Source organism: Vicugna pacos, chromosome 8 (assembly GCF_048564905.1).
Source record: "Vicugna pacos chromosome 8, VicPac4, whole genome shotgun sequence".
Taxonomy (NCBI): domain Eukaryota; kingdom Metazoa; phylum Chordata; class Mammalia; order Artiodactyla; family Camelidae; genus Vicugna; species Vicugna pacos.
In genome coordinates this window covers 61,669,524-61,697,514 of record NC_132994.1, presented here as the reverse complement: position 1 = coordinate 61,697,514, position 27,991 = coordinate 61,669,524, and the positions used below count along the sequence as shown (strand labels likewise).

Sequence of the window (27,991 nt, the reverse complement as noted above, 5' to 3'; positions counted from 1 at the left end):
CATCTACAGGCAGAAAGTGGACTTGAGCTACTTGAGTCTGAAAGATGGCATATACTCCGACATCAGTTTTCCAGATGTGCCTACAAAGAATCACAGAGAAGAAAGACTCTCACAGAGGACCACAGAGAACACTGGGCAAGAGGGATTACTCCCAGCTGGTGGAACCAGAGCCTATGCAAAGAACTTTTCTATTTCCAAAGTAGGCAACTTTTATAATTTTGGCTCTATGAGATAGTAGAATTGTTCTGGATCAGACTAGCATCTGCTGCATGTCTTTCATTATTTTCTTTCCAAAAGGGATGTTTATTGAAGTTATATAATCTACTGTAACCAATGCATTTTGGACTGGGAGAGGAAGTTAACTCATATTTTTAATTCATATGTCTCCAGATCAAAAGGAGTGATATTCAGACCTGATGCATAGCCTACTGTTTATTATGTAGACATTCTGGTCTATGAGATTTACGCTATCACTGGATGGGACTTTTGGGTTCCCTCTTTTGGGAAGAGTAGGGCAATTTTCACATACTAATAAAAATAAATTGACCATTTTCTAAATATTACATGGCTGTCATTAATATTTTATTGGATAATGAATATTTCTGGCTTGCCTTCTTTCAGGCACATGGCAGGATTTCACCTCTCCTCCGTAAGACAAAGTTTATTCAGTGAAATGTGAGTGGAAGTTATGTGGTCCCTTCGGGGTTAGAGTGTTTAAAGGAACTATTCTAATTTATTTCTTTACTGTTTCCATGTTAACTACCAGTACTAAAGATCATGAAAGATCATGAAAGCTTCATCAGGATATACATCCCTAAAAGAAAACAACATGAAGCAGAGCCCCATAAGCCTGAGATGACAGGTAATGTGAGCAATAAATGAAGCTTTTTTGTTTTAAGCCACTAAGATAATAGAGCTGTTTGCTTGCTACCGCAGCATAACATAGTCCACTTGACTAACACAAGATATGTACCTATAGAAAATCAATGCTAAGATTACCACAGGCACTTAAAAAGATTTGATAATGGAACTGAAAATCATGCAGGAGTTTTAGTGTTTAGTAACAAAAATCCAAGTTAAAGGGAATGCAGTTTTGTGGATTCTCACAGCATTCAATGAGGTTCAATTCAGATAACCCACACATAGGTAATTGGAAAACAGAAAAGAGATGTCAGCACAAGATTAGAGGATTTCTCAATATTGTAAACAATAGAACAATAGGCAGTCTTAGAAACCAGTGAGCTTCCAATCAAAGAAAAATAGAATGAACACCTTTGAGAAGTTGAAAAGAAAGTTCTGCCTGGAAGGGAAGTTGACGGAAATGACCTTTACATTTTATTCTGATTCAAAGATTTTGTAATTGTAATTGTCTCCCGCTTTGTCTCTTCCAAACTAATTTAAAACAAGACAGGTAGAAACTAAGTGCCTAGGCTAAACCCAAGATGTATGATAATGCTATTAAACTTTATCATCTGACAAGTGTTATTATATGTCTGAGGTGACCCATTTTAATACTGAATTCTTGGCTAAATCCAGCCAGTGTTCCAGGTCCTACATTTTACAATGCTTCAGGGTTCTCAGTAGGGAGGAGACCTATTTAATTGACCATTCCAACTGTGATTCACAGACTGAATGGCCTGATTATTGCCATACTTCTTGAGGTATATATTTTTGTTTCCAACTTTGTTCCTAGTTTTACAAAAACCACACAAAGAACCTATCAGAATGTAAATATTTATGCTAAAAGCAAGAGACAGGTGGGATGGCAGTAACTGAAACTGCCAACATCAGGAGTCAGACTAAGGAGGGAAAACTGAGTAGGGAGAGGAAAGGATCCAAATTAGACAAAATAATGCCAAGCAATCACCACAGGCACAAAGACTCTGAATAAGGACCAGAGAATTACTTTTAAAAGGTACAGAAACAATTTTAAGATTATCATACAAGGCACAGAAAAGGAACATAAATATCATCTAAATTTTTTTTATAGATAGAAACTAAAATTCAGGGATTTATTTAAAGTCATTCAGCTGTTTTCCCATTCAGGTCCTAGTAGCTGACTTCAAGACCAGTAACTACCATTTTTTTATCAGCTAACATTCAGATCTTCTCTCCATCCATCACTTTACTTGACCCTCAAAGCAAACTTAAGAGCTGGGAAGTGGAACAGAAAACAATAGTGCCAACAAAAATTTATCCTCCCTTTTTGCATAGTAAGAGTTCCTAGTGGGACACATGGCCAACAAAGAGAAAGAACAAATTCAATCTCTCATGGAGCTAACTGTGGCATTGTAAAAAAGTTACAGTGGAATATGAGGAGAGTGATGGATGTGTAGATCTTCTGTGAATGAAAAATACTGCAAACCATATCAGTAAACAAAGAATGCTGAAGCCATCGAGTCATCAGCCACTGCTGCCACCCCCTAGTGAAGACAAGCCTGCAGCCCAGCCTCTGCAGCCACTCACAATGGTGCACTCTGAGCAGACTCCGAATAATAAAAGACAAGATAGTGGCCCTAGATAGCTAGATGCTTGTCAAAGAAGTGAATTCAATGAGCCCAAATGTTTGCTTCCTCCCATACATAGAAAAGCACTAAATTCTTTAACTTGAGATGCCTGTCTTTCTTCAGATAACAAGTAATCTTTTATTGATCCAACTACCTGGTCTTTGTTGTAAAGCTCCTATGTATCCTAGCTCCTCCCCTACCTCTTCGGAGCAGTCCCCCAGAGCGATCTGAGAGGCTGTCATCCCGGCTGGAGACCTCCCGCCAAATAAAGCATAACTCTCAACTTTTAGGCTGCGCATTTATTTCACTTGGCACTTCCATGCCCTTTTCTTAAAGGAAGTAGGTCTCCACTTTCTCCTTTTCTCTTTCCCAAACTGGAACACGGATAGCATAGATAGCCCTCTTAAACCCTGCAGATGAGAACAACATCAGAAGGGAAGCTCTGACAACAAATCAGAAGGAAGCTGAACCTCTAGAAGACTTCGTGGAGTAGAGCAGCCCTTTGAGCCTTGAACTGCCTACCTCCAGATTGTTGTTTTGGCTTCATTTTTATTATAGTAACCAAACTCATACTTTAATTAAAAGGCAAAATAAGTCTTTTTATCACCAACTTTATGAGGAAATATTGATACCCAGTTCGCTTAGGACACATAATCACTGATCAGTGCCTCTCTCAAAGAATGTGGAGTGTAATGTTTTACTGATTTAACCCCCGCGTGTGTGACTTGTTCTACATTGTCAACTACCATATCTCATTCTAGTCCAGGGGGGGAAAAACATCTGATATGCAAATCTGCAATGCTAGAAATGGGTCCTTCATTTAGCCATTTGGCAAAGCTAAGAAAAAATTTTTTTTCTAAGAATGGATCCTACATGGATGAGCTGATACCCAAAAGTTTGAAGCACATTAATGTAGAGTTTTGCCAGGTATTTTATATAAAGAGCAAAAAGAAAGGGCAAGTAAATATTGCCTGTTCTAGTAGGACGTGCAAATGAATGATTTTTTGAAGGATATTTCCAATTCAGATAATGGCGCATGTACAGTTGTAACTGACTTGGGGGAGGGGGAACTGGGGGGTGAAATTAGCTAATTTCTTGCAATCAAGCCAAATCCAAAAGAAGAAAAGTTTCACCCACCTGTCATTTAGAAATTCTACTGTGTTAAGTGGCTATTATATACTAAGTGCTGTAGATACACTGGGAATACAATAGCAATCATCTCAGAGTAAACCTGTATTCAACACAGTGATGAGTTAGGGATATACATCCCCTCTTTTCCTTTTCTTCTCTCACCTGAAAACTTGCAGTTATTTCAGGGTTTTCTCCTTGATCTCGAACATGTTCATAACTTAGGGTGATGATCTAAGACATACTCTGTTTAGTGAATTGAAGCTGTCATGAAGACTTCATTATTCAGTGCTTCAAACACTTCATTTCTCGCCACTGTTCTTTAAAGAATTTGTGGGGTTTTGTTTTGTTGTGTTGCTTTAAGAGGTGACAAGTTATGTGTGAACATTTCAAGTTTTCTAGCCTCTTTCTAAGCTAATTTTGTATTCACTGAAATCTCTTGCTGAAATGCATTTGTTATCCATGTACACTACACATCTATTTGTGTACCTGAAGTGTGTTACTGCAAATTATCCTTGTTTGATGGGCAGTGAAAATAGTATCTTCCTTTTCTTGGCTTAAATGCTCCTTAGCAGATGTTTTATTATAATTTTATGTTTCATAACCCTACGGATTTTATGTGTTATCATATTGAGATTATTTCTAATTAAACCAGGATTATGTATCTTCAGCCATTATAAAGAGAGCTAATTAGAAAGATCTACTTTTTAAAATATTTGTTGACTTCTCACTAAAGTCAGTTTTGTTTCAGGTCACATATTAAGGCGGTTCTATTTTCTGAGATCATTTTATAGCTAAAATTCTGTGTATTTTTAAAAAACAGACTATGAACTGGAAAGAGTTCACCATAAAAAAACTAGTAAAGGTCCTATGAAGAAAACTAAATTTAATAAAGTTTAAATTCATGACATTTGGATACCATAGTCTATGTTGATTTAAAAAATAAAAGTTATCAAAGTTGTAAAACCTACAGGACAAAAACAAAAGAAAAAAATCTTAATTTTTCCTTAAAATAGAAGGAGTAGAAAGGAATTCCATCAATTGATATCACTTCACACAAGGGCTCTAAGATCTAATTTGCTTTGTGTGTAGAGGAGTTTTTAAAATAGATAATTTTTAAAAGAGACAATTCTCTTTTTTAAAACAGATAATTTTCTACGATCTCCAATAGAAACAAACTGAAGCTTAGCTTTTCCCTTTCGTCATCAATGAAAATAAAGTAATATGTAATTAGAAAATGCAATACCTAATGGAAGTAACAAAATCTAGTAAAGCCCTTATATGATCTGGTCCTGCAATGTGAAAAAAAGTCAAAATAAAATATTTGGATAAAATAAATATGACAAAGAAATAACACAAAAATGTAAATAACCATTTTGTAAAGGTTTATGAAAACTCTTAAAATGTAAGGAATTAAGAACAGGAAAATTGAGGGTTCTAAGTTCTAATTCTGGGCATGCTACCAACTCTGTGCAATTTGAACAATGGGCACTTTTGCCTTCAATATTATTTTATGTAAATGAATGAGCAGAGTGTTCCATCTATTGACACTATATTAAAACCAGCCCATTCCTTCTCCAAATGCTTAGCTGGGGTTCCCTGAGGTCATCTTTCGGCAGACCTAACCAAGTCTTATCCTGCTAGGGCAATGAGTGCCATTTTGGCATTGGTATCAGAAATCAGTCTTGCTGCTTTATGTCCAGATTGCAGTACCAGCGTTAGTCCTGAGAAAGCATGTGCACACAAGAGTGCTGATTTTATTTTCTTCAGTATAAATCTCCCAATTTATATGATTGGGATTTTCCAGTGGTTTTCAATCTGGTACTCCATTTCCTATTTGGAAATATATTACTAAGAGTATATATCCGGGTTCTGACAATTGTCTTTCTTATAAGACCCTCTCCCAAGTCATTATATTCAACCCCCACTATCATTCCTATGTCTCCAGCCCAGATTAGAATCCTTTCTTGGGTGAACTAATGATTTTGAATTAAAATCAGAGGGCTGTCCATTACTCAGTTTCCCTTAATCTGTGCCAGTCGATGATGCACATAATAAAACAGTGAGAAAGATGGTCTAGAGCAGATATTCCCAAACACAAATACATAAATGCTATGCCTCCATGACATTTGGTATCCAAGTGAGAATGGCCTTTAAATCAGCAAATTCTTTCTTTAATGCATAAAAAGTAGATGATAAAATTTAATATATCAATCCAGTAATGTCATATTGATAGAATTTACCCTTGATATAATATGATGAGAATGGTACTTTACCTCTGTGGTCTACTCCCAAAAACCTATAACTCCAGTCAAATTACGAGAAAAAAAAGAAAAAAAAAAAAAACCAGACAAGTCCTAGTTAAAAAACATTCTCCCAATACAAAGTACTGCTCAAAACTGTCAAGGTCATCATATATTAGGAAAGTCTGAGAAACCGTAACAGCCAAAGGAGCCTAAGGAGACATGAAGCTAAATGTAATGTAGAATCCTAGAACAGAAAATGGACACTAGGTAAACACTAAGAAAATCTGAATAATATATGCACTTTAGTTAGTATGTGTGTATCAATATTGATTCATTAATTGCATCAAATATATGATACTAACATAAGATGTTAATAAAAGAAATTAAATGCTGGGTATATGGGAACTAACTGTACTACCTCAGCAATTTTTCTGTACATCTGTTCTAAAAACAGTAAAACCATTCTAAAAATATTTTATGAAAATATATACAAAAAGGAAGAGTTCTGTTAGTTTATTATAAAAATAAATTATTATCTGTATACTTATAAGGAATAGTACTTATATGAATAGGAGAAAGTGGTCTTTCATAGTCATTTTTCTTTGCTTTAATTCCGCTTTAAAATGTATTTTTAGAGGCAATGGCTAGAAATGACCAAGCTGAAATTACAAAAATATATTTAATAAGCACATCAGTGAAAAAAATCCAATGAAGGCAAAGATGCCATGTAAATAATAACTGAGAAAGTAATGAAATTAATGATATCAAAATATCACTCATAAGTTATCTATCTTAGAATAGTTGCAAATATGTCAATAGTAGATTTAATGTGACATAGAAATTTTGAAACAGAGATTTATGAACATTAAATGTGTAAATATATATATGTTTTATAGCTTTATAGAAGATAAAAAGAACCAGATTTTTAAAATACACATTTAATAGTATCCTAAAAGAAAAAAATAAAATTTATCTTGAGCAAACTATTTTCAGAATATATCAAGCAGAAAGAGAATCAAGAGAATCTAAAATTTTTAAGATTAAAAAGTGACTCAGCCGATTTCATCCTATTCTAGACTAGCCTGCTGTGAGTTGTCAGAGAAAGTCACAATGGGAATACATGTCAGTTCTTGTTACTCCACTCGGTTGGGATTAGGAAATCATATGTTGGAACAATGGTCTAAAGGTCAGACATAGAGGGCACACTTTGTAACTTCCTCTCTTTGTGCTGCGTTCGGAAAATAAAATACTTAAGGTCAAATACTTAACGCTTCAGGAGGAAAGCTCAGAGTCCTCTATAGGTAACATGTATTGGTTTAACGGCAATGCAGGGGAATTCCATTAAGCATTTAAATTCCATTATCTCCATTCAAGGTTGCTATAGCTCCATGTAGTGGCTTCTAGTATTGGTGCTATTCTGTAGAAAGTTTACAAAACTTATTCAAGTTCTTTTTTTTTTTAACATTGAAGTATAGTCAGTTTTATAATGTTGTGTCAATTTCTGATGTTATTCAAAGTCTCTTTGCAATAAATGGGGAAGCTGGGGTTAGAATTCAAGTATTTCTGACTCTTATGACTGCTAGTAAAAAACTATTCTTCTACAGTAATTATTTGATGCAATTTGCTGGTCAATTTAGAGAAATAAGTTCAAAGATTTAACTATCTTTTCTAAGAATTTACTGAACCAACTAATTATTTTGGTATATAGTAGATGTAATTTCCTTGTTGCTTAGGAAACATGAAAGAACTATAATATTTAATTTATCTTGAAAGGAAATACGTATTTCTTCCTGTCAAATATTTTTGAGCTGTTGATTCTGGAGGAGACAGATCAAACTGATCTAAACCAAAATTTTAGTAAGTCAGAAAAATAGATTTACCATATGATCCAGCAGTCCTACTCCTTGGCATATATCCAGAGGGAACCTTAATTCAAAATATACATGCACCCCGATGTTCATAGAAGCACTATTTACAACAGCCGAGACATGGAAACAACCTAAATGGTTATCAACAGATGACTGGATAAAGAAGCTGTGGTAAATTTATACAATGGAATACTAATCAGCCATAAAAAAATAATAAAATAATTCCATTTGCAGCAACATGGATGGACCTGGAGATTGTCATTTTAAGTGAAGTAAGCCAGAAAGAGAAAGAAAAATACTATATGATATTGCTTATATGTGGAATCTAAATATATATATATACATACAAATGAACTTATTTACAAAACAAAAACAAACTCACAGACATAGAAAACAAACTTATGGTTACCAGGGGGAAAGGCATGAGAAGGGATAAATTGGGAGTTTGAGATTTACAGACAGTAACTAATATATATAAAATAGATAAACAACAAGTTCATACTGTATAGCACAGGTAACTATATTCAATATCTTGTAATAACTTAAGGCGAAAAAGAATATGAAAATGAATATATATATGTTCATGTATGACTGAAGCATTATGCTGTGCACCAGAAATTGACACAACACTGTAAACTAACTATACTTCAGTATATATATATAATATATATAAATATTACATTATATTATATATTATTTATATATATATAAATTTTGTAAGTGAGGATCTCTGAGTCTTTAGTACTGATTTGACCAGAGAAGCCCATGGGGAAGAATTAAAAGTATAACTATGTTTTAAATTGTTCAAAGGGGAAGTAAAATATCAACCCATCAATGCTAAAAGAGCAATTACAATATATCATGACTTAAAATTATGCAGACCAATAAATCTTTCTAATATAGGCATCTTTTCCAGTTCCTGATTGGTGGTTCTACAACTTCTGCTTGGCTATTCTCACTTGAAACATTAGAAAAATCTATTTTATCGTGAATACATAATCACAATGGCCAACGTTTATTGAGTATTTACTGTGTGACAGGTACTAAACTGGACATATTTGTTTAATACCAAGTATGTAACAAATACCTCCTAAGTTCCAGGCATTGTTACAGGAGTATTAGGGATTCAGAAATGAGCTTAAAAAAGACCCTATCCTTATTATGCTTATATTTTATCATTTAATGAACAGAATAACTTATGAGATAGGCACTATATATAGGAGCATTATTTGTCTCCCTTCACAAGTGAAGAAAGAGGATTAGAGTTTTTCCTATAGCCACAATGCTGTTGTAACATATAGATGTACATAAACCAAATGTTACAGTATGTCCTTTGAAATAAGACAGTGTATTTTCAAATTCTAATGTAACTCATATCATCTTTAGAAAAGATAGTAGGTCCTTCTTACCCCTCTCAGAAGATACACCATTGAGATGTTATTTTCCTTATCACAGGAATTGTGCATGAAGACTTGAAAACTCCAGTTTGTGATTAAAAACATATTTTTCTAATGAACCAAAGGAGGATATTTTGGATTTATGAGATAGATTCTGCATTTGTTTTTATGTGTATTGCATTGTTCTATTTGTTTTTACTATTTACCATTTTCAAAACAAAAACCTACAAAGTCAAACCAACTTCTATAAAGTTAGATGTTCCTGTTATTAATACACTGCTTCTCAAGGTCCTGTGGATAATATAATAAATCCAGGCAAGAAACATCATCTATACAGGTATATCCAGACAAATGGTGACAGGCTTTCCTAAAGCTTTTAAAGGGATGACACTTAGAGAGAAATAGAAGTTGTAATAAGTGTATGTTAAAAACCTCAGAAAACACAAAGGATAATGCTAGCAGAGGGTACTTATGTCCTTTAATGTTGCCACTGCAAAGATTTCACTGTGATTCCTGCTTTAAACCTTATTAGCATAATAGCTTATAAACGAGATCACAACGTGACTAAAAGCAAAACTTTTATTGAAAAGAGTGAATTACAAATGCAAGTACTGTAGTTCTGTTCATGCTACTACTACTACAGTAGTTTCTAAGAGAGACCTACATTCTGGTATTCATTCTTTAATGCAGTCCTCCCGCCCGTGAATCATTGGACCTAGTGATATACTTCTAATAAATACAATTCGGCAGGGTAATGGGATGCAGTTCCATGATTAGGTTACAAATAGACCATAACTACTCCCATATCTCTTTCTCTCTGCCTCTCTTTTTTTTTTTTCTCTCTCTTTCTTTCATTCTCACTCTTTCATTCTCTTTCCCTTTCCCTCTTGCTGGCTTGCTCTAGAGAAGCCAGATGTCATGTAAGCTGCCCCACAGAGAGGCCCATGTGGTAAGAAAATATCTCCAGCAAACAGCCAGCAAGAATCTGAGATCTGGCAACAGGAAAGTGAGTGAGTTTGGAAGCGGATTCTCCCCAAGCTGAGCCTCAGGATAACAAGGTCTTTGATAGATGAAAACTATTTGCATTTTACAACTGTACAGGAAGTCAGGCTCCGCAAACGTCTTTTCGTCTCCACAGAAAGCTCAAGACACAAAGCCTTGGGGATACAGGTATAAATGTCTCTAATTTAATAACTTGAAACACAGTCAATAGAACTGAGTGTCCTTTCGAAATTTCAAGCTTCATTAAGTGATTTCATATCAATCTATGTACGATTTTCTAATATTTTCCAATAGTATGACTGAATCAATGAATCAATTTAATAGTTTTCAATATTCTACTTCTATTTTGGTAAAACATGCAAGCAGGCTTACTCCTCTGTACTTTGTTACTAAAATAATTTTTGCAATTCTAGCTTCCTTAAGTTTTTAGCTAAGTTTGCAGTCCCCATAGGCATTGACTAGAGTAAATTTTAATAACTATGCAATGTGCTACATTTGGTGAGCAAGGAAGGAAACTAAACCTGCTTGTCTCCTCATTAGAGAGGGATACCAAACCCAAAAGCTCTTTAGGTCAAACTCCCCAGTTATTGTATGATATTGCCACAAATTACAGCTGCAGCTACATTTTGAAAAATCGCCCATGGTAATTTCCAAGGAATATATCTGTGCAGGAGGAAAATTTTTACAATGGAAAAAAGTGTAAAAATTACTAAAAGAAATGTTCAGAGCAGGCTTTCTTTTAACTTTCAATGCTATCTTAAAAATATGTAGAAATCATTCTCATCTCTAAGTGATTTCAGATAAAAAGCAAGAATCCAAGTTCTCCCAAATATGTTAACACCTCTGACATTGACTATAATTAGAATTAGGACTCTGGGTGAGTACCTCAGGAAAAAAAAGTACATTTCTTTTGTGCAATTGTCAACCTTTTATAGCCAAAACCCTGGAATAATCCACCAATGAGAAGAGGTTATTTATTTTTACTCTCTGAAATAGTTAAAGCAGTAATTCTTAATTATTTTGCTATCCATAAAAATACTGGCATATAGTTTTCTTTCTTTCTGATAGCTTTGCCTGATTTTAGTATCTGGGTAATATTAGCTTCATAGAATGAGTTGGGAAGTATCCCTTTCTCTTGCAGTTTTTGGAAGAGTTTGTAAACTCTAAAACCTATTAATCTTTGTTTAAATCTTTGCTAGAATTTACCAGAAAAGTTACGTGTGCCAGGAAAAAAGTAAGCTTTAAAATAAAAAGAAACAATAGATATAAAGAGGGACTTTTTCTATGATAAAAAGGTCAATTCATCAGGAAACTATAACAAACACTGAAAATAGATGAAGCAAAAACTGAGTTAAAGGGAGAAATAGAAGACAATATAACAATAATAGTAGAAATAGAAGATAACATACTAATAATGGGGGAGACTTCAATACTCCCATTTTCCATGATGGATAAATCAACTAGACAGAATATCAGGAGGAATTAAAAAAAATTAATAACATTAAAAACAGCTAGACTTAACAGACACCTATAGAACACTCAACCCAACAGCAGCAGAATGTATATTCTTCTCATGTGCACTTGGAATATTTTTCAGGATAAACCATCTACTAGGCAATAAAGCAAGCCCCTATAAATTTAAAAGAAATGAAAGCATACAAAAAGTGTTCTCAGTTATAATGAAATGAAATTGAAAATTAACAGTAGAAATAAATTTGGGAAATTAATAATATATGGAAATTAAAAACCACAATATTAAAAAACCAAGGGGATCAAAGAAAAAATCAAAAGAGAAAACAAAGTAATTTGAGATGAATAAAAAGATAGAACATACTAAAACCTATGGGATGTAGCTAAAGCAGTGCTTGAAGGAAAATGCATAGCTATGAATGCCTACATTTAAAAAAGAAAAAACTCAGATCAAGGGCCTAAACTTCCACCTTAAGACCCTAGAAAAAAAGATCAAAATGAAACTAATGTAAGCAAAGGAAAGAAATAATAAGAATTGTAATTTATTTTAATGAAACAGAGAACAGAAAAACAAAAGAGAATAACCATGGTCTTTCCAGAGAGCAACAAGGTTGGCAATTCTTCAGCTAAACTGACCAAGAAGAAAATAGAGAAGATTCTAAGTACTAAAATCAGCAATGAAAGAGGTTCCATTACTACCAACCATACAGAAATAAAAAGGATTATAAAGAATATTCTGAACAACTACATGCCAACAAATTAGATAACTTAGGTAAAAAGGACAAATTTCTAGAAAAACACAAACTATCAAAACTGACTCTAGAAGAAATAGACAATCTAAATAAACCTATAATGAGTAAAGGAATTGAATTGGTAATTAAAAAATTACCCACAGGAAAAGCCCAGGCACACATAACTTTTCTGGCGAATTCTAGCAAAGATTTAAAGAAGGATTAATACCAATTCTTCACTAACTCTTCCAAAAACTGCAAGAGAAGGAATACTTCCCAACTCATTCTATGAAGCTAATATTACCCAGATAGTAAAATCAGGCAAAGCCATCAGAAAGAAAGAAAACTACATGCCAATATTTTTCCTAAATATAAGCACAAAAAAAGATTTTTAAAAAACTAGCAAATTATGTCTAAGAAAATATAAAAATAAATATAAAGTATGACTGAGTGGGATTTATTCCAGAAATGAAGAGTTAAACACTCAAAAATCAAATAACTTTATATACATACCAAAACAGAGACAAAAATCACATGATTAAATCAATAGACAGAATAACCATTAATGAAATCCAACATGATATATAACAAACTAGTAATAGAAGGAAAATTCTGCAATTTGAGAAAGGGCATCTACAAAAAACAAAGCTGACACAATACTTACTGGCAAAGACTGAGTCCTTTCTCCCAAAGATAAGTAACAAGACAAGAATGACCATTCTCAGTGTTTCTATTCAATATTGTAATGGATGTTCTAGCCAGAGAAATTTGACAATAAAATAAAATAAAGACAACCAAATCTGAAAGGAGGGAGTAAAACTATTTATTGACCACATGGCATTGAATATAGAAAATCTTTGAGGAATCCACTAATAGCTGTAAGAACTAATAAATGAGTTCACCAAGGTTGCAGGATCAAAATCGATGTATAAAAATCATTTATATTTCTATACACTACAATGACAATCTAAAATAAATTAAAACAATTTCATTTATAATATCATAAAAAGAATAAAATAATTAAGAATAAATTTAACAAAATAACTGCAATATGTGTACACTGAAAACACCATTGAAAGAAATTTAGAAAGATTTAAATGGATGGGCATTCCATGTTTACGGATTGAAAGATTTCATATTGTTAAAATGACAATACCGCCCCAAACTGATCTGGAGATTCAACTCAATACCTATCAAAATACCAACTGCCCTTTTTCAAAAAGAAGTTTACAGGTTGATCTTAAAATTCATATGGAAATTCAAGGGATCTAAAATAACCAAAATAATTATGGAATATTTGGACGACTCCAAATTTCCAATTTCAAAACTTATTAAAAAGTCACAGCAATTAGAACAGGGTGATAGTGGCACAAGGCTAGACGTTTAGATCAATGAAATAAAACTGAGAGTCCAAAACTAAAACTTTATATTTAGTTAATTTCTAACAGAAGTGTCTGAACAATTCCATGTGAAAAGAATAGTCCTTTCAACAAATAATGCTGGGATAACTGGATTTCTACATGCAAAAGAAGGAAGTTAGACCCCTAACTCACACCGTAAGAATGTGGAAAAATTAGAAAGCTCATATGTTGCTAGAAGAAATGTAAAATGGTTCCCTCCTGCCTTCAACAATTAGAACATCAAACAAAATAAATTAACCGTTATGAGACTGTGTAAACATCAGTATAAGACTATGATAACTTAGAAAATTAAAATCAATACATCAATGTGATAAGCCTAATTTACCATGTTACTGCCTTATGGTAGTTTTCTAGGTTGCAGAGAAGGGAGGATAAAACTGAACAGAAAACAAAAACATGGGGATCAGAGTTCAAGAAGGCCAAAAACATAGAATTACTGGAACAGGGTTTAGAAAGGAGAGACGTACACTGAAACAGAGATACGTGGAGGGATCCCTTCAAGTCTTTGGCTAAGTTCTGATGTGCACATGTGTGAGAAGAAGCTACCTGAGGCTGGAGAAAGACTCGCTAAAATCCAGAGACCAAACAAATCATGGAAGTACACAATACTGACAATAGCTCATATCCCATTAGACCTTAGTATAGAGGCTGCTCTGACAAGACAGGCAAGGATATTAAAACACCTGTTGCAAATATGTTCTAGGTATTCCAGAACGTAGAGAAAAACATGATTGTGTTAAGAAGAGAAATAAAAGGTAACTAAAAGACCCAAATATGACTTCTAAAGATGAAAGACACAATATCTGAAATAAAAAATGCACATGATAGTATTAAGAACAGATTACATACTATAAAAAAAATCAGTGTGCTCAAATTCATAGCAATAGAAAACATAAAATAACAAAAAGAGGAGAGAAAAGACTTTAAAAAGCCCAGACTAAACATATATATTCCCTGTGCAAAAATATTAAGCAGTCAAATATATATAAAATTGGAGTACAAGATAAAAAGAAAAGAATGGCCAGGATAGAAATAATATTTGAGGAAATAATAGCCAATCATTTTCCAAATTTGATTTTAAAAACTCACATATTTAAAAGTTAATGAACCCCAAGTCAAAGACACATAAAGAGAAAAAACACATAAAGACTTATCATAATCAAATTGCTGAAAACTAGTGATAAAAAGACATGCTTAAAACAATAATAGAAAAAAATACACATTCGAGGAACAAAAATAAGAATTATAGCAGATTTCTCATCAGAAGCTATGTAAGTCAAAATATATTTGAGTAATACCTCTAAAGCATTTCACATAAAAACAACTATCAACCTATATTTCTATACCAGAGAAAAAATTTAATTAAAGCAAAATAAAAACATTTCCAGGCAAAAAAATAGTGGAGAGAATTTATCTCAGCAGACAGTGACTCAAGTAATGTTAGAGGAAATTCTTCAACAGAAGAAAAAAAAATCCAGAGAAAATATGGACCTACACAAGAATGACAAAGATTACAAACAGTAATTATAGAGGGGTGAGTAATAGCTCAGCGTTTTGTAGATAAGTTCATAAAATGTTCTGTTTTTCAAAGATACTATTAACAAAATTAAATTTTCAGACATATACTGAGATAATATATGCTATACATACATATTATAAATGACGTGGTTCCAGAAATTTTAGAGAATTTTTATAACTTCATAATAAGGCAAACAACTTGATAAAAGGGACATAGATTGTAAAAGAGATTTCACCAAAAAAGATATTAAAATGGCAAATAAATACATAAGATATCACACATTACTAGTCACTAGGAAATGCAAATTAAAACCAAAAACAATATGCCATTACATACCCACTAGAACAGCTAAAGCTAAAAAGACAGGCAATACTATTTTGGTGAAGATGTGGAGGAATTAGAGCTCTCATACACTGCTGTTGGAACTGCAAAATTTTACAGCCACTTTGGAAAGTAGTCCTGCAGTTTTTTATAAAGTAACTTATAAAGTTAAATATACACTTACTATGTGACCCATAATCTCACTCTGTAATATTTCCTAAAGAGAATGAAGTATATGTGTCCAAACAAACACTTATACATTAATGTTCAGAGCTGTATTATTCATCATAGTCAAAACTGGAAACAATCCAAATGTCCATCAGTAGGAGAAAGAATATGCAAATTGAAGCATATCCATGCCACGGAATACTACAGTTGACCCTTGAACAATGTAGAGGTTACCCATATATAACTTATAGTCAGTACTCAGTATTCACAGTTCCTCTGTATCTGCGGATTCAACCACGTAGTATTTGTAATATTTACTAGTGACCACTGACCATTGTAGTACTTGTAATATTTACTAGTGAAAAATATCCACGTAAAAGTGGCCATGTGCAGTTCTAACCTGTGTTGTTCAAAGGTCAATTGTCCTCAGCAATAGTAGTTCATTGGTCCACCCTGGGAAAGCCCGGACTCAGAGATGGCTGACGCTAAATCTGCTACATGTTTATGTACTTCCCACTTTGAGTCTTAATTAGTCTGAAAACTGAGGCAGGGCTAAATTTTTAGGGGCCAGGTCAATAGGCCAGTTTGGGCATCAGGAGGAGACAGAAACACAGGAAATGAGCAAACAAGCAGACCTGCAAATAGTGTTTATTACCAGTACTACTGCTACTACTATGATTTACTACTTTCAGATATATCTTTATTTTTAAAAGAAAATCTTAAAGGCAAATAAATTTCAAGAAATAATAAAGCAAAAAACAATCCCCCAAAAGTGGAGCTAAAATGGTGGATTGACAGGCAGTGGAGCTAAAATTTTCACTTTGTTTTCCCTGTCAAAGATATCCTGTAAGTAATTCATTCATAGTGAACTTCACCTGAGTGCAGAACACTGATGTAGACATTGCAGAGTGTTGGTTCTGAAACTTAACTCATCTTTGGTCCTTTTTAAAAAAGAAAAAGATCCAAAGTCTCTTGCCAAGAAATTCTACTGATGGCCTGGGGTGAAATCCAGGAATCTGCATTTTTAGGTGCCCCTGCTGAGTCTGATGTGCAGCCAGGTTGAAAATGGACTGTCATAGGAACCAAAAAAATGTATTAAGATAAGTTCCCTGTTGTCTTCCATCAGCCTCAAACACAAACCGGGCTAAATCCTAATGACTGCCTTTTTCATTCATTCAAATTAAGCCAGTGCCTTATAGATAGAGAAGAAACCCTAAATCCTTTCTAATACCCTAAAGGCAAGTAGAGACTGATAATAAAGTCTTTCAGTTTTCAGATGTCCATTGTCTGAAACGTAGAAATAGGTGTTGGTATAAAAGAAGAGTTAATCATTACTAACTTTAATGCAAATCATTCCCCCAATTTTGTGGAAATCCTGGGCATTTCTGTGGCTGAGTTCTATGCTCAAAATAACTGTCAATATCCTACAAATAATGTCCATTCTCCAGAGTGCTCTAAACTAAATCACTTCTCCTTCCCTAGCACACATTTCTCATGGTCTTTTTCTAACAGTGTTATCTTCTGCAAAGCTCTCATTAATCTGCCTCTGGAGCAGGAATGTTTTAAGGAAGGGACAGCCTGTCAGCAGGTTAGTAATCACTTTCCACCCTTGGGAAGCTAAAGAAGGCCAAGTTATGAATCTATAAGTCATGACCATTTCATGTCAGAAAACGCTCATCGGTCTTAGCAGCCTCCTGATTATAATCCATTGTGGGGGAGGTCATATTTCACTAAAAGTCCACATTTACTTAAAACATATAACCTTTGCAGTTCTGCCTGAAGTCTGCAAACCTCAGATAGTTTCTCCATTTTTTTCCATAATGGAAAGATGGGATCTAAAATGACTCATTTTTCATTAAAAGCATGTGTGAAATGTAACACCATGGTGTATTATCTTATGTTTCAAGGGTATAAAAGTAACCTTTCCAAACATGTGTTTAGGTTCTGGGAGAAAAATATTTTAAAAATTACATTGTAAAAACCAAGTATTTCCTTTGTTTGAAAATAAAACTGTAGACTTTCCAGATAAAGAAATTACTCCATTTCAGTCTTTTTTTTGTTGTTCAAATATGTGCCCAATGCTGTCTGTTGTGCTTTCAGCTTAGTATTTTCATGGATCAGTTTTAGATGGGGAAGGGGAGTTTCTCTGTAGTGACAGATAATGGCAAGTGGGTCTAGTGAGTGAGGAGTTACAGAATTGGGAGAGATGACAGGTAAAACATCACACACCAGTAAGAAAGGGACAGGCATTTGAAATGCAAGGACCATACACTTATAAACTGATTGACCAGGATATAGTAGGGAGAGGGGACAAAATGGAAGGTTATTGACCTAATCATCTTTATTGGATGTTCATTTTTTACAGTGTAGAAATTAATTAGAAATTAATCCAATAAAAGGGGCTAGGAAATACATAATTAAACATGGTACACCTAAGAATATCTAATCAGAAACTCTAGAAAGGTAGAATGTAAACGTACCATAAGAACTTCCCAAGATCAGGAAGCCAGGCTGAAGGCCAGGACAATGCCAATACTAGGCATAGAATGAAAGCCACAAAGCTCTCACCTACCGTCAGAAAAGAGTGTCTTTAGGGAAAGAGGTCACCACAGAGAACCTGCTACTGACATTCAGCTTTGGTTTAACAGACAAGTAAGTATTTTGTGATTAGACAAATACAACAATCTGAGAGGTAAGCAAACATGACTTCCAATTTTACAGACGAATTCTAGAAATAGAGGTTGATTGAAGAACATCTACTCTTACCACATTAGGTAAAACTCACTGATCCTGGACCATGAAAGGGAAATCAGCTAATAATGAAGCTACCTGCTCTCATTATGACACTCCAAGCTTCCTGACATAGTTATTACATAAATAACACATCAAAACATTGTGCTTGGCATGATAAGAAAATAAAAAGCATATAAAACCTAGCTCCTATCACTGAGGAGGTCACAATTGTGATATTTATGTATCTATATGATGTTGTAGTATAGTAGTAAGTTTGAATCTCATCTTCACCACTTACTAATTTAGGAATTTGGAGAAATTGTTTAACTTCTCAACCTTCCAAATCACCCTTTTAGGATTATCGTTAACACTGGAGATAGGTATTATTAGCCTAGTACATATCAAACCCTCAGTAAATGGTAGCTATTATAAGGTGTTTATATACATAAACCATGCCTACTTTCACTTTCTTCAAATAAAAGAACAATATAGGAATTAGAACAAATCCATCAGTTAATTATTAGAATTTTAATAATTATAATTTAGGATTTCCGACAAATATCACACACTTATTTCAAATCAGCTTCTCTATAAGTGTAGTTCCATAGATACAGACTGGTATGCACATGGAGAATGATATTGCAGAGTCTAATGTTAAGATTAAAAAATAATGAGCTTGAAAAGAATGGCCCCTTTATTGAAATATCATATAAAACATTTAATAGTAAGAGAGAGCTAAAAAGGACTGAAAGTAATAGAGAATAATTAGAAATGCAAAATAATTTTCTCATGAAGCAGGGGGAGGGTGTAGCTCAGTGGTAAAGTGCATGCCTAGCATGCATGAAGTTCTGGGTTCAATCCTAGTGCCTGATTTAGTAAATAAATAAATAAACCTAATTACTTCCTCCCTTCACCAAAAAAATAATTTTCTCATAGATACTTCAGTTGATTGTCCCAAATAAAGTGGATCTAAACAATGAAATAAATCTCTAGAAGACAGAGCAAACTAAAAGAAAACTAAGGGTAAAGCTGGTATCTCTTAAACAAAACAGTCATGCCTTAACACACAATATAACTTAGTGATTCAGAGCATGAGTTCTGAAGTCACTTTGCCTCAGTTCAAATCCCACCTCTGGCACTGCAACACTTTTTGACACATTCTTTACATTTCTATACATTGAAATGGAAATATTAGTATCTATCTTATATTGTTATGACAATTAAATGAATTTATATGTACAAAGTGCTTAGAACAGTGCCTGGCATACAGTAAGTACTAAACAAGTATTATCATCATCATCAACAATATCACTGGCATCACCATCATAATTAAAACATAATTATAGATACGGTGAGCACAAGGCTGAGGAGCATCTCAAAAGAGGGAGTTCCATAAAGCCAAGAAAATAAAATGGTTATTTTGCATGATAACTAACTTGAGTGTGGTTCATTAACTTAACTTGGTGAGAATACTATTCTAATTTGTCCAAAGTCAAAAGGTTTGATTTTCGTGTGGATCTGCTGGCTACATTCCATGATCACAGATTAAGACACTAATTCTCAGCACTTCTATTCAATGTATTCTCCCGGTTTTAAAAAGGTGGCTGGTGAGAAATGTAAATTGATTAATCCAAATTCATGAATAACTTTAGAAACAAATGAGTCTATAAGCACATTTCTTTCAATCATGGATTAGTCATATGGCCTTAATATACTATAAATTCTAGGACTGGAAATATTTGAAGATGATCTGGAGCCAATTCATTAATTTGTTACAGGAAAAAAATAGGCTCAGAGACAAAACAAGACTTAATAAGATCACATGATCACACGACCATGGCAGAGCTGGAACTCTGAGCTCATGTTTTGTTTTGTTTGGTTTTTCCATTGCCATACATTAATTAAATATAGACTGTGTTTAATATCTCTGAGAACTTTCTGTTTCTGTCACTATGGTTTATTATTCCATTATAAGGAACTCAGTCCTAATGACAGAATGTGGGACTTTGAAGGCCATTGTAAGGACTTTGTTATGAGACAAATGGAAAGCCTTTTACGGTATCAAGTATGTAGGGTAAAAAAATGACATTACCTGAGTTAAATTTTTAAAAGTTCCTTTGCCTTAAGAATAGATGGTGGGGAGGAAAAAGGGTCAATTAGGAGATTATTTCAATAACCCAGGTGAGAGATGATGGTGACTTGGACCAGGATGGTATCAGCAAGAATGGTATTAAATTGTCAAAGTTTGGGTATGTTTTGGTGGTAGCACCAACAACATTTCATTCTCTGTTGGATGTGAAGCATAAGAAAAAAGAGGGAGGCAAGGGAGTACAAATCTCCATTCAGGAAGTTTTAATTTTTTTCTGAACTACATGTCTCTTGCTGCAATCTACACCATGATTTACTTATCTTCACCTCTATGAATAGAGGTCCATCACCATCTATGCAATTCCCCCTCTGTGAATCACACAGCACACAGAATCTTACTGTGTACTGTGAAAGAAATTAAAGAATGGCTCCTAACCTCAGAGGAGTTTATCTTTTGGTAAATGAAACTCCCTTTAAATAGGAAGGAGATATGTTTGACAGCATCACAAAGGTTTAACTTGAAGTTAAACTAGAACCCTTCAGGATATGTCTGCTGAAATTAGGGACCCAAGCTCACCAAATATCCATTGGCATGAGGCACAGGGGAACATTTGGGATAGAATTCATCTCACAGAAAGTGGGAGAATCAAACGTCTGAAGGAAAGGCTGATTCTAGGTATGACATAGTGTTACTACTTGTCTTTATTGTCAGCTCAACTCCCCCTGGATTCATATCTCTCCCAGAAAAGGGAGAGAGCTTTGAAAAAAGAATGAAAAAAGTGCTGTTTTCCCTCAAATCCTCTAAGATTGGAGAGTAAAAGCAAAAACCACTTTGATAGACCTTCATGGAATTCAGCCCAGGAAGACGGAGAAGCACTGAGTGTGGCATAGCTTTGACATCTCCAGGGCTCTGTGCTTTATTGGTAGTGACCATTAGTATAGGGAGCAGTGTCCTCAGAAGCAGAGGTGTTCACTGTGATAATAGTTCCCTAGGATATGTCAGTAGAACCCGGAAGAGGTGAGGCAGAGAAAGAGAGGAGTAAAAGAAGTAGATATCACATGTGGCCGAGCTCTTGGCAAGCAAGCACATGTGAAACTCTCAGAAGTTCTTAGACAGACCCAGTTGTGTTATTAGCAGGTAAGCAAGAGCCACAGAGGTAAGTTTACACCACCATTCTTGTGAAGTTTTTAAATAATGATAATAGAATGAGTTTTTCACACTCCAGTTACTCACTGCAGCATTTTGTATAAATATATTTCATAATTAGGCAATCTGTATACCCCAAAGCTCACATATTTGCTATATCTGTTCAAGATTGCCAGAATCCAGGTAGCTAGCCTCTCTTTGGGGGTATTAAATGGAATGAATCCTTCAAAACAGACTTTTTCTTTTGAAAATGGTAAACAGGAGAATTAAAAAAAAAGCATCCTTCATAAAAGAGTCATTTTATAAAATCAGTTAAAAGATTGAATATCTATATGCCATCTGTCCTGGTGCATATATTAAGAAATTTATTCCATGTAACACTTCAACAATGCTACTTATATCCTTTTCTACTCATAAAGGAAACAGCATACCTTCTTTAACTACTCCTTCTTTAAATGTCATTTCTCAAATGGCTTCATACAACTGCATCACGTTGAAGAAACCAAAAAGACACTGTGGCAGTGTGCCAATACTATGCAAATCCAATAGTTGTCTTAATTTTGAAGTATACCTTAACTTGACTTCATACATCCTCTCGCCTAGAGATTATTTCTTTGTTTCTTTATTCATTTAGTTGTATTCTTATTCTATCTTTTACTCAAAAGTCTTTGAAGTGCCTTGTGCCTCTAGTTCCAGGCGATGGTGACATTAGTCTTCTCACCATTGCAGTCATTACCACAAGTGCAAGGACAGAAGGGAAAGGTCCAGGGAGGATGTCCACACCAGTACTATCCAGTTTCCTAGAGAAAAGGGTTGGTGGTTGAGGTACGTTAGCAGCTGAGAAAGGACTGTGCTCTAGCCAGTAGAGAAGATGGAGGAGAAAAAGAGATCTGAAGGATGAGAGTAACAGAGTCAGAGATCAATGAAAGCTTTCATTTAAGTAAACTCAGTAGGTTTCCTGGAAAAATTTATTGGTTCCTTTATGCAGCATTAGAAGACGGCAAATTAAAGAAGATACCTCTTATGTCAAAAAAAACCCTTATGAAAAATATGGTACTAAATTCTATTCCCACACAAGTACCTAGTATCTAGAAAGAACACAGATTTTGGAACCCACCATCTGCAATTCCAGAAACCACATGTTGAAAGCATCACTATCAGCCATCCCATGGTGTAAGAGATTATATTATCAAGTACCAGATTTCAGCCACATGTCCTCACTTGCATTCAGCTAGCCCTTTAAATTTCAAATCTTAATATATATTTCCATCTTCACTGCTACCCTCCATCCATTAACTAACCCCACTGAGAAATCTACGTTTAGGAACATGAAGAAATAAGCATTTGTATGGTTTGGGGAGGAGGAGGGGTGGGAGAGGAGAAGCAAATGAAAAGAATAATTCACCAGGATGAAATAGTCTAGCAACAATTCGGCACCTTTTTCTGAAAGAGTCTCATCATCTTGTCGTTGACTGCTCTGCTCTTGTCTGTCATGAAGATGGCAATAGCCCCACTCTCAATGAGAGACAGAGCCAACATTCAGCCCAGAGCATCTCTCACCCGCTTTGGAGTCAAGAAGTCCAGTTTTGTGAGAGCAAGCGTATGTGGGCCAAAGTGTGTGTGTGTGTGTGTGTGTGTGGGCGCACGTGTGATGTGTGTGTGAAAGACAGGGAGAGAGACAAAGAGATTAAGACTTACCTTCCAACGAGTGAGAACTCGCCCACGACGCCAAGGCGCCGCATGGCGCTCAGGAGGCCTCGGACAGTCATGCCTTCACAAAAGCAGACCACCACTCTGGCCTTGGGAAGCCGCTCTCTGAGCTTGCGCAGGAGTCGGTCAAAGCTCTTCTCCCCTGCATTGCTGTAGATTTTGTCTGAATGAGCGATGCAGAGGCCTTCCTGGGCAGCCAGCTCTTTGAAAGCATCCATTCCGCTCTCCCCGTAATTCCCTGTCCAGAAACAATCAGCAGATGTTCAACCCAACCTGGCAGCAGCAGCACTTACAAGCTAGAATAAGGGCTCATTAGTCACAGAGAATGGAGAAGACAGATCTGCCAAATAATTTGTGAATATAACTGGGACTGAAGGAAGATCTGGATGGATTAAAGAGAATAATCAAATGTAATCAAATTATCAACTCTGAGGAAATAAAGGGAAACTATGTAACTGGGATGTCCACGGTGAAACAGGTTTTGAGAAATGAAGGACAGCTGCCCTATTTTACAACAATTATTAATAGTTGTCCCAGATGTTAGCAATGTGGGAGAGATCAGCACATTGGGGTAGGAGGTCAACCAGCATGACGAGACTTGTTCATTTGAGGGCTTGCCTCTGCTGGCTGCCAGGCAGATAGTCACGGTGATAGCAAGTCCTACAATATTTTCACAAAGAGTAAGTAAGCAAAGCAAATAGAACACCTGGCTAGGCCAAAATAAGCAGACAAAAAACAGTTATAGGGCTTAGTCAAAACCCACCACCCTCTAATGAAGTGATGGGATTATGAGAGGTTTGGTCTTATGTTTTGATTTTTATCTTAATATTATTCTCATAATAAAATATAGTTTAAAAAGCTAAGAACTCATAGAAATCAATAAAATAAAAGAAATACCACATTATGTCAACCCCCCATCTTTGTATTTCACTGATGACCCCCCTTAGTGTCCTCTACACCTCTACTCCCCTCCCCAACTTGGGGATTTTGATACCAATGTAGATGATCCAATATCATAATCTCAGTTTCTCAGCCTCCTGCATCCAATTACACTTCCTGGAACCCACCTACTTTCATGTTCACACTTTTTACCTCACTATCATAAATGTTTCTAATAACTCTGAATGTGGATATAAAACATCCCAGTCTCTATGTCCTCTTACCTTTCAAGCTTATATATTTCACTACCACTACTCCACCATTTCTTCAACCTCATAAAAATCTCAAATTGTTCACCTCCCTTTTTTTCCATCCTCCCTCTGGTTTGCTTCTTAGCCCAGCTTAGATCACATAGTCTATTCTCATAATTACTCTCTTGAAAATTCTTTAACTCCCTTGTGTTTTTCTGAAAAACCCCTAATGCTAGTTAAACCAAACTAGTCACCTAGTCCATGTCTACACCTGAGCACCTGAACATGGCTGGTGAAAAACTCACAACCTTGATGACTGGTTTTAATTAAAGTTCATAAGCATACATACCAAAAGGGGTACTCAATAGTGCAAGGAAATTATACTACATCTTCCCATAAATAAACATTCCTAGTCCCTAACATGATTATTTCATCTTTATTCTTCTATCCTCAATTCTTTAAATTACTGATCCCTCCTCTGACCCCCATCTCAGCTGGGATCTTCATTTCACTTTTCAATAAAAACACAAAAACAATCAGACAAGAACTAATTCAGCCACATACCACAACATCCATGAAACTTTTTTTATTGGCACTCATTCTCTGGCATCCCTCCTATTGCAAATTTGAAGTGTTTCTTCTTCAGGATAAAGCCAACTCCTGCTCACGAACACTAGTTCCAATCGCTTTTTGTCTATTCGAGGACTTCCTTCTGCAATTGTTCCCTCTCTTTTGTAAAATCAATTTCTCCCCTCTAGTAGTGTCAATCAAAAAAAAAAAAAAACTTGGATTCTTTGTCCTACTTGAGTTATTACCTCATTCACTATTCCTATTCACAGCAATGATAGTTTTCTGGCTCACTGTGTTTGCTTCATCAGATCCCATCCTCCCCATTACCATTCACTCCCGTCACCTCAGTACCTTCTTCTTGTTAAACTCTTTTCTTGTCAAGGTCATCAGTAGGTTCTCTGTTGCTATATCCCATAATCTGTTCTCTGTCTTCATCTTCATCAACCACTCAGCTGCATTCAACAGTTGGCCACAACCTCCTTGAAATACTGTATCCTCTCAGTTTCTGTGATATAACCCCTTCATGGTTCCCTCTTCATTCATTGACCACTCCCCAATGTATTTGCTAGATTTCTCTTTTCTGCTCAACTTCTAAATATCATCATGCCAGGACTCAGTCCTGGGAAACTTTCTCTTCCTCACCTGTACACTCACTCTAATTACCCTCATTGAGTCAAATTCCTTCAAACACCATTTGAATACAACAGTTGAATCCCAAATATAAATCTTCAGACTGGACTGTCCTTTAGAGCAAAAGATTAGTGTATTCAATTGCCTACCTGACATATCCATGTATAGACATTTCAAACTTAACATATCTGAAAAATAACTTCTCTTTCTCCAACTTGCAAAACTGCTCCTCTCAGACATCTCCTATTAGTAAATAGTGCCATTATCCATCCAGCTGCTCAATAACAAAATTTAGGAGCTGTTCTAATTGCTGTCTTTCTCTCATATTTCTGGTATATTCTTGCAGACTTTATCTCTAAAACATTCCTAATTCAGTCTCTCTCTTTCATTTCAACCTATGGCACCCTAAACCAAGTGTCTTAGGTTAGGTTCCCTAAAAACAGAATTGAGATGAAGTTTCTTGTTCAAGTTACTTATTGAGAAGAGGAGAGAGAGATTCAGGGAAGAACAAGAGGGGAATACTAAGTAGGAATGTCATCTCAGCTAAAGGTTAGCTTCATCTGATTTCACAAGGAAAGGGACAAATTGTACTACACATTTAACCTCCTCTTTAAGCAAGCAGACCCCTTTGTCCATCCATTACTGTATAAGGTCCATGAGAGGGGAAGGGAGGTATAGCCTCCCAGGAAGGAGACAGCTGGGATTGGTAGAAGCCTGCTCTCCAGTAGCTGGGAGATCGGTTCACCAGACAGGTAGAGGCAACCTGGGCAGGCCACTGACAGCATCCTCTACCCTAAGTAACTTATCAGTTCTTGCCTAGACAACTATCCTAGTCCCCTGATTGGTCTTCTTGCTTTCAATCTTGTCCTCAATGATTCATTCCACACTTAGAAAACAGATCTGTTAAGGTATAAATCAGATTATATCACTCCCCTGCAGAAAGCTCCAATCATTTCCCAGTATATTTGGAATGATGCCAAATCTCTTTACCCTGGATTATCAGGCTGTACATGGGCTAAGCCAGTTCTGTGGCCTTTTTCTCTTCCTAGTATACCCTAAACTTACTCATGCCTCTATGTTAGCTGTTTCTATCATCCAAAAAGAGGTACTTGTACAGATGTTTATTGTCAATCATGTCTCAACACAAAAAGATCCTCTGAAAAGCCATTTGTGATCAGTTATCTTAAAGTCACCTCCCAGTAAATACTGAGCATGTCCCTTGATTTCATTTTAGTAAATTTACCTGAATTTTTTTCTTATTTATTTTTTATTTTCCTCCTAGAAATATAAATTCCATAAGTACACCCTTTTGTGACTTGTTCAATGATACAGTCTTAGTATTTAGAGTAGTTCTAGACATTAAATGCATGGTAAAAGTACATTTGTTACAACAGCCCAACAGAAAATGGCAAAAGTTATAAACAAGCAGTTGAAACAAAGTAAGTAAAAGTGGGTAATAAGCATGCTTTAAAAATCACTAATCTCATTAAATATGAAGAGAGTGTCATTTATCAAAATGCTATTTTTTTACCTATCAGATTGCCAGAATTTCAAAGATTAATAATATTCAGTGTTGGCAAGGCACCGATATATTCACTGCTGGCGAAAGTAGTTCAAATTTTGGTGGACAATTTGGCAGTAGCTTTCAAAATTTTACAAGATAAATATCACATACAGCAATAGTTATGTAAAAATTTATTTTAAAACAATGATATCCAAAAAGAACTTAGGACTTTAATCTCAACATCTATAAAAGTTTCATAGATATTGTAATGAAACCTAATAATTTTTTTTGTATTTTTGAACAGAAAAAATTTTTGTTTCCTGTTTCATAAGATTAAATTACCAAATTAATGTATTTTCCTCTTCATTTAACCACCTTCAGTGGCCTAATGCAGGCCAGTGAAGACCAAATGGAAGATTTAACACATGGCGAAATCCTCGGCTCCATGGACATCACAGCTCAGACAAGAGGCATTGACTAATTATAAGGGGGAAACTGCAGCTGGCAAGTGAATGCCTCATCTGTCTGCAGAAGAGGGCACGAGGAAGGAACTCAGATGCCGCTTACTCACAATAAATGCAGGTTCAGGAATTTACAAGGTACCTAGACATCACCAGCCAACTCTTTCAGCAAAAGGCACTGAAAATGCATCAGAAGATGGTGTTACAAGGGAAGCAACTCTACAGCTAAGGTGCCCACCT

The 27,991-nt window shown here is 35.1% G+C and overlaps 1 protein-coding gene and 1 long non-coding RNA gene across 2 annotated transcripts in view; one reads left to right on the top strand and one right to left on the bottom strand.

The window, feature by feature from the left end:
* Positions 1-27,991, bottom strand: part of GRM1 (glutamate metabotropic receptor 1) — a 380,989-nt gene that overhangs the window by 204,682 nt on the left and 148,316 nt on the right. Inside the window, exon 5 of the mRNA XM_031679979.2 lies at positions 23,445-23,694. Coding sequence (XP_031535839.1) covers positions 23,445-23,694 — 250 coding nt within the window. The remainder of the gene's footprint in view (positions 1-23,444; positions 23,695-27,991) is intronic.
* Positions 5-27,991, top strand: LOC140697894 (uncharacterized). Its single transcript, XR_012075274.1, has 3 exons — positions 5-199; positions 767-862; positions 27,672-27,991. It is a non-coding gene; the product is annotated as an uncharacterized lncRNA (long non-coding RNA).